General features: G+C 47.0%; 2 protein-coding genes across 3 annotated transcripts in view; one reads left to right on the top strand and one right to left on the bottom strand.

Annotated features, from left to right (window-relative positions):
* LOC119394038 (phosphatidylinositol 4-phosphate 5-kinase type-1 alpha-like) overlaps positions 1-10,500 on the top strand; it is a 29,422-nt gene that overhangs the window by 1,997 nt on the left and 16,925 nt on the right. The window contains exons 2-5 of the mRNA XM_049416004.1: positions 625-924; positions 4,115-4,195; positions 5,700-5,832; positions 7,143-7,257. Coding sequence (XP_049271961.1) covers positions 625-924; positions 4,115-4,195; positions 5,700-5,832; positions 7,143-7,257 — 629 coding nt within the window. The remainder of the gene's footprint in view (positions 1-624; positions 925-4,114; positions 4,196-5,699; positions 5,833-7,142; positions 7,258-10,500) is intronic.
* The window catches only part of LOC119394037 (insulin-like growth factor-binding protein complex acid labile subunit), a 105,105-nt gene that overhangs the window by 89,849 nt on the left and 4,756 nt on the right, over positions 1-10,500 (bottom strand). The gene's annotated exons all lie outside the window — the stretch shown is intronic.

The raw sequence follows: 10,500 nt of genomic DNA, 5'->3' as shown, positions 1-10,500 counted from the left end.
AAGAAAAGCACATAGCCTAGAACAACGAACGGCAAAGAAAGGTCACAAGAATAGCAGTTGGAGCGTGCTGGTATTCCACGACGTTCTCAGTGTTTAGCGCAACCGAACAGAGTAAAAGGAGGCGCTCTGTCCGTGTCCTTCCTTCTGTTTGTGTTCTCTCGCGCCTTAAAAGCAATAAGAGTAAAAGGAAACAAAGGTAGTGTAGAATTGAGGACAAGACGACAGCGCTCACGCTGTCTTGTCCTCCTTTGTCCTAACTTCCGAACCAGTTCGAAGTTGGCTCATGCTGCCGTCTTGTCCTCCATTCTCCCCCTACCTTTCCTTCTACCCCGACCTTTGTTTTTATTATTTCTTTTACTCTGAGTTGAGCTTAACACTCGCAGCGAAACACAAAAGGTGTCAGCATTTGACCTGTGCACATTATTTACTGTTGCCCCCCCCCCCTTTTTTTTTGCTAGCGGTGCACAAACTACACGGTCAAAGCCTACTTCTGGGATTACCTAGATACGCCGTTCTTATACTATCACACTCGTCTTTTGCGCAGAGCTTTACGCGATGCTGCAAAGAAAAAAGCAAGGGCAGGTCAAACTAAAAAAAAATGTGTCTGTCGTGTGCGTTTTCCAGAACCTGAACCATAATCCGCGAACCCTTCTGCCCAAGTTCTACGGACTCTACTGCTACCAGTGCGGCGGCAAGAGCGTGCGCGTCGTGGTGATGAACAACCTGCTGCCCTCGGTGGTGCCCATGCACCAGAAGTTCGACCTGAAGGGATCCACCTTCAAGCGCAAAGCGAGCAAGCACGAGCGCAGCAAGCGCTTCCCGACCTTCAAGGACCTCGACTTCCTCGAACAGCATCCCGACGGCATCCTGCTGGAGACCGACACGTACAATGCCCTCATGAAGACCATCCAGAGAGACTGCCAGGCATGACTATTGCACCCTTCCTTTTATTAATGGCTTTGGGGGTTGACACTAAAGTGAAACAATGCATCAGTTCAGACCAGGGGTCTCAAACACGCGGTCCGCGAACCTTTCGCTAGCGGCCCGGCCCGCACACGACTGTCTTCGTCCCATATACTTTTTTAATAAGTATGTCCAAAAGCTACACAGACATGTCTCGTCTCAAGCATTATTTTCCTAAGGTAACCCCCTGTGGTCACCATGTGTTGAAACAGAACCATGCAACAAAAACTCAATATTTCAGAATCGGCGGCCAGATTTCAGTCACTCTGCAGATCGGTATACGATGATTCTCGAATCCTGACTCCAAATCTCCTTCAGAAATGACCCATGTATAGGATATGGGAGAGGCATTCTTTCAATTGGCAATTTTAACTGACATCTTGTTCATTCACCACCTCCCCCCTTTCCCCGCTTAAACCTTTTCACTGCCACGGCCCTTGCGAGACTCTATTTGTTGACTGCTGCCCGCTGGCTGAGGTGAGTTTGAGACCCCTGGTTTAGACTGTTAAATTATACTTTTCAAACTCGATTGTCGTTAATTTCACCATCACAGGCTCATTAACAGAAGAGAAAAAAGAAATCTAGGTGAAAGTTTCATTTTTAAATTTCGCGCCGAAATCTCCGCACGTGACGTCACGTACTTCAAAATGTTTTATTCGTATTTCGGCTTTCCATAGATCTTGAGATAGTGTACACCGCACTCGAACATCGCTAGAACGAAATGCGAAGTGACAAAATGCCGGATATTACGAAGTAATTTTATAATATACACGGGACTCCCTGCTGTATTATTTTTTATACCATATAATGCAAAAGTTCAAGGGAAGATGGCAGCTTGAAGAGATGGAAAATTTGTGAACTCGGGTTGGAGCCGACGTTTCGGCAAGCTTGTCTTCTTCAAGGCTGCAACTGCAACTGAAAGCAGTTGCAGCCTTGAAGAAGACATGTCCGCTTGTCGAAACGTCGGCTCCAGCGACACCCTGTACGTGTCTAAGGATTTTTCATCGCTTTTGTATACCATGTAACTCCTACACGACTTTTGAAGTAAACTCGAAAATGTCATACCCTTGATATTTGCATGGCTTTATTCATTCGAAGCCTCGTTTTGACTAAGCGAAATTGCCCTGCCAATGGTATTACGAAATATGATGGGCTATATTTGTCTCACGAATAAATGTGGCGTGTATGTTTATTTCCACGGAGTTCATGCTGTCATTTACCTGTTATATCAATAAACTTAGCTCGAAGTTGGCGTACTGTGTCTATCATTACCACTCGCTAACGCTGTTCATTTCCTGTTCCCTGTCTTCCATCGCACAAACAGCACTTGCTCGCCAACTAATTGTCACTATCGTGCGCGTTGCGCCCTAGTGCAATAACACGTCCGCGCGGAGGTGCAGTAGTTACGCTGTTCGTATGCTGCCCCGAAGGTCGCGGGTTCGATCCCGGTAGCGGCGGTCTCATCTCGATGGAGGCGAAACGCTAAAGCTCCGTGTACCGTGCGTTATCAGTACACGTTGGAGAATAAAAGATGGTCGAAATTTCCGGAGCCCTCCACTTCGGCGTGCCTCATAATCATATATCGTGGTTTTGGCACGTTAAACCCCAGATATTATTAATATTATTATAGTCAAGGACGCGAGCCACGAGACGAGCCTTCAATATTTACGCCCCCAGTGACAGCCATCAGTGTGATTTCAGTTTATTAACACCGTCAGCAACATGATCAGGGCTTTCGAGCAGGTGCAATCAAACATCGCGTTGCGATCGGGCGAGGTGATCGAGCACGCGGCGCACAGCATAGAATTTCAGCGAGATTGTGGCTTGATAAAAACTCGTTCTTAATGCTCGCGCGATAGTGAAATCAATTCGTCACGTAACTCATATGCGTTTACTAAAGGCATTGCAGTTATATTCGTCCATCAATTTTCTGCATGCCTTCAAAGTATGAAGTATGCCGATACTGCGATAGCAATTATATGGACACTGTCGCGGGATTTTGCGGTCGCCGCTGATCTGTACAGAGTCCAAACCGATCATCGCTTACGCATCGTCTGTTTCGCGTGCGAGTAAATGCGCGCTAGCGCTAGGGACGAACGCGGTTGAAGCACAGATGAAACGACCCGGCCGTCACCGTCGCGCGAAGGGCACATGCGATAACATCGCTCCGCGCGCGAGGCCTGTCGTCGCTTGCTTACCAGTTATTTCGTCGGGCAAGGGACCATAAGGGGCGCCGTTGAGACGGGGACGGTCGCGAGCGCTGGCGAACACGCTATCTCGACAGACATCGGTAACGCCTACCCTTTTAAGTGCTGGGCTCTCCATTTAAAGCAGTAGTGACACAAAATTTTGAAGGCCAGATAACTTGTGGGATAGATATTTGTGTACACAAACGCATCATCTACGAAATGTCAACGGCTGATATAACCTATAACACATTTAGGATCAATTTTAAATTGCGTGTAGCGCATCTGTACGCGAAACGTCCCACCTCGCGTCACCGTGACGCACGGGGCGCGCAATATGCACTAGACGAGTGGGGAAATACTGGATTTTCGGGAGATTTTCCTATGACCCGTACAACCGGGAGAAACGTTCAAAATCCGGGAGTCTCCCGGGTAATCCGGGAGACTTGGCAGGTATGTGCATGCCTTCAAAGTGCGATTGATCGGAATTCGTTGCGCTGCAGAAATCAATGTCTTCTATTTTATTTTTTTTTTGTAGGCCTGAAGCCGTTTATGAGCTCCATAAGTACTGTCCTTAATATAGGAGTTTCGAGAACTCTTATTACACAGGGCTGTGTGATCTACGCGTGGAATGAACACATGCTTCCTCTATACTTCGCTCATCTCGAAACTCGGTTTACCAAAAATTTTGACTCAAACCAGTGGCGTAGCCAGGGGGGGGGGCACACCAGGCCCGTGCCCCCCCCCCCCGAAATTTTTTTTGCTATTGCATACTAAGCCCAAAATGACACTTGACCACATCTGCCTTCCCGGCCCCCACTACAAATCAAGGAGGTGCCCCCCCCCCCCGAAAAAAATTTCTGCCTACGCCCCTGACTCAAACCTATGCCGAAGAACAAACTCTGCAAGTTTTGGGAACATTCAAGCAATATGCGGGCACGTTTTTTTCTCGACCATTTGTGCAGGTATTGGAGAGCTTCAAAATAATGGACTACAGCCTCCTGATAGGCATACACAACATCGACCAGGCGGCGAAGGAACAAGTAGTGAGTTCTTTCAATGTTCATGGAACCGAGTTCCTGAATATGGAGGTTATGGTCATCCATATTGCTTTTGTGCCGGCACTTCACAAGTACATGAAAATATGCCCATTGACTCACACTCATTTCTTTTCGAAATTTCGCCAGGAAATGGCTCCAACGCGATTCCAGCATAGGATTTCCTGTAAAAAACCGCTGACAACATCGCAAATTGAGGTATTCGAAATTAGGCAATGCAGAAAACTTACGCTTCATATTTAGTCGCTCTTGCTCTCCATGTCGCTTACGGTGTTACCGGAGTTAATATGGCTTATAAGTTATAAGTTATTACCAAAGGTTGTCATTGCTCTGACGCATGTATATATACGGGATGCGCGCGTGAGTAATTAATGAACAAGATGTTTTGCCCCGTGACCACTAGTAGCCCTTTCCTAATCTTACTACGCTTTTCTGCAGACAGCAATTAGATGCCTCATCACACGCGAAAATTGACCGTCAGCGGCGGCGTCGCCACGCAATTGGTGATACAAGAAATGAAATCATCGTTTGATGACGTCACTATGACGTACGTCACCATGCCGACACAGGTCGCCGAAATTTGTGATCTCATTATGTCGTCACAGTGGCGTCATCATGTGACGTTACATGATGACGCCATCACATGACACCCTAGCTTGATGAAATGTGGGCCGATCCCGGAGGCACGGCAAAACCATGTGAGGTTCAGAAAGCTTCCACTGCCTGCGATCCCGGAGGCCGTGCAAAACCTTGTTGGGTGCGTAAGGCCTTCGTGTTAGAAGGTAGGGGTGGTGGATCAATACAATGCATAATCTAAAATGCATAAGGGACCGCGTGACATTTTTATTTTACTTGTTGATGGAAATGTAGCGCTCTGTGCAACACTAATGCATAATTTCAATACCATGTATAACCGTGCACGATTCGGACGGTAGGTGGGTGGGGAGGGTGGGGGGCATTTCACCGTCACTATTAATTTTTCAGGCACTGTATCATAGAAACTCATGTACCTCAGTTGAAATGACGAAGGCCTGAAAACGTTCTAAATAAAATGCGCAAATATGGTATACGTCAAGTGGAAAACGCCCGCGTTAAAAATGTTCTTCGTATATGAAGGCGCGTCCAACTACACACCAACTTAGGAAAGCGCTTAGATGCTGTATGACGTATGTCTATATCAATGCAGGAGCAGTAAAATGTAAGTTCTCGTGCGCAGGGTTCCCCAGTTGAAACCCATATTTAGCTGTAATAAGGAAATAAGTCATGCTGTTCATGCAAGCGAGCTTTTCTTTTTTGAAGAAGACTCCCGAATGGAAGCCGAAACGTCAGTAAAATGTTTCCGCCCATTCTTTTTTTTTTTTTTACGGGCGCCAAAACCGGGAGGTGGGTGGTGGGGGAGGCGTCGTTAGGCTTTTTGGTGCACCCCCTAATGTTGCGGGACCCTGCGGACCTGTGTGTTCAACACTTCACAACTTATTGTCCAACTGCGTAGTTGTATGCTCAGAACAGCAGCGGCCTCATCTTGAAGCCTTGCACGCAGGAGCGGCAGTCTCAGGGTGCAAAGGACGAAGTGAAACTCGATCCTCCAGCAGGCGCGGAAGAAGACTCCATCTCCAAACCAGCAGGTAAAGCCATTCTCTAATGTTTACAGCTTTCCCTAATACGGGCGAAAAATCGACGCGAGCTGTGACCGACCTTTCAGGCCAATATTACTTTTTTTACAGCAGAGGTGTTATGGTCGAGGTTGGCCTTGCGTCGTAGATAGAAAATTATCATCATCATGAACAGGCACGCGCTCTCCTCTTCATTATCGTCTTCTACTTCGCTCTCCGGAATATGTGCGCCCATTTCTCCGGCGTGGGACGCAATTACCTTTATGGGTGAGACAACGAGAACAGAGAGAGAGAGAGAAATAAAGAAAGAAAGAAAGAGAGAGAGAAAGAGAGAAAATTTTGGCGAGAGCAAGCATAGCCATGTATAGTATAGTACTATAGCAAGAAGTGGAAAAGAGAGAGGTGAGAGGTTAAAAGCCTAGCCAAGCCAGGATCAGCTAAGTGCCCACCAGCTCTGCTGAGACCCAGCCTTGCGCTGCTTAGTGCAAGCTGCGCTAGTTTCTTTGTGTCTAAAGAATAGTGTTTATCATTTGTCTACATATAATGTTGCGCATTTGAATTCAGAAGCATCGCTTGTAGGTTAGCTTGACTTCACATTTGCACAATCGAATAAATACAGCTTCTACTGCTTTGTCATTGTAGCTGCTATTACAAGGCATCTAAGCAGTGATGCTACCGAGGACTTCTGAATATACATCACCTTAACGTTGTAGCAGTGACAGTCATAGGCGTGCGCAGTGTTGTCCATTAGAGACGCGGAGGGGGGAGGGAAGAGGGGTGATTCTAGCGCAGAGCCATCCCTCCCCTCCCTCACTTGCTTGAGTCGGAAAGAAAACGAGTTTTGCAATGGATGCAAAAAAAAAGGAAGTGATGGCTTGACAACAGCATCCCTTTTGGTCCCCGGCTTTCCGGGAGTAAAAGTGGAAAGTTGGCATTTCTTGGAATGCAACATCAGATGTCCCCGGCCGCTATTGTAAAAAATGTGCATGGCCATAACCCTGCATGCACTTCAAGCAATGAAGAGACAGGTGTGATTGAGTAAAGATGTGGGGCAGAGTGCCTCCCCCCTTTTTAGATGATTAATTGTTTGGGGGGGGGGGGGTGCTGTCCCCTGTGCTGACAGGTTCCTATGCCTTTGCTGACAGGCTCGATACCCTCCGGTTCCTGTGTTTGCGCGAGTGCATGCATGTAAAGCACGTCGCTTGTGTAAAGTTTGCTATACATTGGCAAAGTTTGTCACAGGTGTCCCAAGAAAGCAGTTCTAGCACGTACAAAGCAAAGAGCGCAGGGTTGTTATTTCTTTGCTTAACTGTGCTATGCAGGATCTGTGCTGACACAGAATAAGGTCACGAACCGGCAACGGCTGGCGAACTTCTCCACTGCCATGGAGTCAATCCAGGCTGACGTAGAGCCCATTGATCACGACGAGGACGTTCCGTAAGTTCGTTTTTTGTATTGCGATAGCAGTTATATAGACAGTCTCGACGGGTTTTTGCCGTCGCCGTCATGTCCCGTATGAAGTCCAAATTGATAAGATCCCCCGCGCATCGTATGTTCTACCACGGGCGCGTGCGAGCGGGGACGACGAACGCGGCCGAAGAGAGATCAAACGAGCCGGCCCATTTCCGTCGCTCGGAGGGCGCATGCGATAACATTACCCCGCTCGGGAAGCCTGCCGTCGAAGCAGACAGGAAACGCCCCGCCCGTCTTGAACGAGCATGAAAAGACGCGAGGGGGGGGGGGCTCGCTTTTTGATTCTAAGGGCGCGATCGCTGGCGCGCGCGCTATCTCAGGAGCCATCAGCTGGCGGCTCGTATACCCCTTCTACGTGCTACGCTGTCAACGCGAAGTGACTCTGCGGAAACAGCATCTCTCCCTGGAGCGGCCGTATTCTCTTACACCAGCGTTTTGTAGTTACGCGAGATCGGAAACAAAATAGTTAGCTGCCAGCCTCACTTCGTATAACGCTACAATTTGTTGCTATCGCATTCATTGCTTCGCCCATGCGGTGAAAGTGACTTTTTAAGTTTCGATTTGTGCTTTGTGCAAATACTCACACGTACCTTCCAACTCTTTAAATTGTTTTCTTTCGTGAGGGTTACGAATTCGCACTCTTTCTTATTTGCAAATGTTGCTCAAGTTTTTTCTGACAGAGTTATATCTCTCATTCGCAAACGTTTAAAGTTATTGAATGATGGGGCGTGTGCAATACAAGAAAAATAACGCACAAGGATATTTTTGATTGTGACGTACTGCACAGTCATCTCATGGCAGCCTAAGTCGCACCGTAATAGGAGGCTGTCAGAAAAAGTTCCTTAAGCAGGCGAAATCAGTGGACAGCAGAGTCCCTGAAAAAGTGTTGCGACCTAAACACAAGTGTACTTCTCGGAAGCATCGCCTTTTTTATATTGCTTTTTTTTATACTGCAATTATAAGAAACGGGGGGGGGGGGGAGTATATGTGCTCGTCTTTTCTTGAACCATGCACAACCAGCAGCTAATCACTGGACGATTATTGAACATCTGTTTCCCATGGCCACTTTTGTGTGTGTGTGTGTCTGAGGTTACTTTTTTTGCTACGAGGTCGTATATTTTAACGTAGTGTCCTGAAATTTCAGTCTATAGGCATTCTAACTTGTCAGGGTAACGTCAACGTCTACGTCTTACTCAGAAATTTCATTTCTCTTAACTGTATACAGAACCGGTGGCATCCCAGCGAAGAACTCCAAAGGAGAGCGACTACTCTTGTTCATTGGAGTCATTGACATTCTTCAGAGCTACCGGCTCTTGAAGAAGTTGGAACACACTTGGAAGTCCATGTTTCATGACAAGGTGAGAACTGTTGGAGGGCTTGTTGGGCTGGTTGATGTTTGCACAAAGTCATAGTGTAGCGCGTAGACACAAATACAAAGACACGGGTACATACAACAATTGGCGCCCCCCTCAGGCAGGCACTGTGCCTGTCTGTATATACCGTATTTACACCAATGTAAGTCGACTCTAATGTAGGTCGAACCCTCTAAAATCGCACGGCAAAAAAAAAAATTCTGGTGTACAAAGGTGGCTTCGCGGCAGTGCTTCAAAGCTCTACAGGAAAGCTAGCTTCGCGGTAATACCCGGGAATCATTTTTTAGAAAATGTTCCGCAAACGTTGTTATGGGTGCGGGTTTTACACAAGAAAATACAATATATGTTTCACGTAGAGCCGGAACGTAAACACAATGTCGTAATCATGCCATGGCGTGCCTGATTTCTAGTTTGTTTCGGTTTTGGTTGCAAGTCGACCTTTCAGCCGAAACTAGTTTCGGTTTCGATTGTAAGTCGACCTCCCAACTTCGGGTTTCAATTTAAGATAAAAGGGGTCGACCTACAATCGTTTAAATACGGTACGTCTCCGTATCTTTGCATTTGTGTCTTATTTGTGTCTCTGAATTGTTGTCTTACTCATGTAGCAATGAAATGACCCTTCATGAGGCCCCATTGCAAATTTTAGTTACATAATAAAAATTCCAGGGTTCAGCCTATAAAGCGCCTTATGCCGCGAGGGTTTTACGAATTGGTTCATTTTTCAAGGAGATGGAAGAAATACTAATATCATGCTCGCATATTGCCAGGGGCAGAGATTCACTGTCTACTTTAGACAATATTCTTCTGTAGTCTGATACAATTTTAAACTCCGCGGCGTTTCCTCCTCAAAGGTGGAACACACTATGCCGCGTGGCGCTCCATCGTCTAACGTTAGTAAACTGGCGCGCACGGGAATCACAACGGGAGAGAGCGACCTGCGTTCATCGTGCGCGCTCAAGGTCATGACTCGCGCTGACGTAACTGCAGTAGAAGGACAAGTTGGGCCACTTGGTTGGGATTCATCTTGAACTCGGTTACAGCGCAACACTAGACAAGGACACAAAGAAGGAAACTTAGACAGAAAGAAGGAAACAGCTCCGTGTTGTTCGTCTCCTTTTTGTCCTTGTCTAGGGTTGCGCTGTAACCGAGTTCAAGACGTAATTTCTTTCCCATCTGCCATCCCTCCCTGTGTAGCTTCCTGTGCGCTCGTCAGGACGGGAGAACAGAAAGCGCTTAAAGCATGCGACAAATCCCTGTAACCCCGCTTCCCTTGACGGATTCGAGAAAAAAAATAATTCGGCAGATCCCACGCCTTGTGGGAATCGGTTTCATGCGAAGCAGTCACGAGTAGTTCTGTGCTTTGAGCCAAGGCTACGAGGTGGATCAACGTGTTTCTGTAAGTGTAGTAGCTGTGTGCACATCGTGGACATACCAGGCACGTCGACACCACTGGTGTTTAAAGGGTAACCTGTGGTCTGACGTAACGTCAGCACTCACGTTAGAGCACAGACGTCGGTATTGTCGAAATGAAGTGCACTTCACGGTGCGATGATGTGAATATCATACGTAACTTTCTATACGTATTCGTTCGGTGTCGACAAACGCTTGTATACAGCTTGCTGAGTCATAGGAATACAAATGTAATGTTTATTCGACTGCTGTAAAAGCGGAGCCAACACTGGAACCACAATTGACGTTAACCCGACATCATGTCTGTATCAATGCATATGTAGCGTTTATTGCTTTGTTGTAAAATTAGATAGCCAACACACAACCACAACTGCATCGACATTATGCCTGCATAGGGTGTTTTCCCAAAGCATTTTTCAAGGCC

Source organism: Rhipicephalus sanguineus, chromosome 5 (genome assembly GCF_013339695.2).
Source record: "Rhipicephalus sanguineus isolate Rsan-2018 chromosome 5, BIME_Rsan_1.4, whole genome shotgun sequence".
Classification (NCBI taxonomy): domain Eukaryota; kingdom Metazoa; phylum Arthropoda; class Arachnida; order Ixodida; family Ixodidae; genus Rhipicephalus; species Rhipicephalus sanguineus.
Note: the sequence above shows the minus strand (reverse complement) of the source record. Positions and strands in the feature narration are given on the sequence as shown.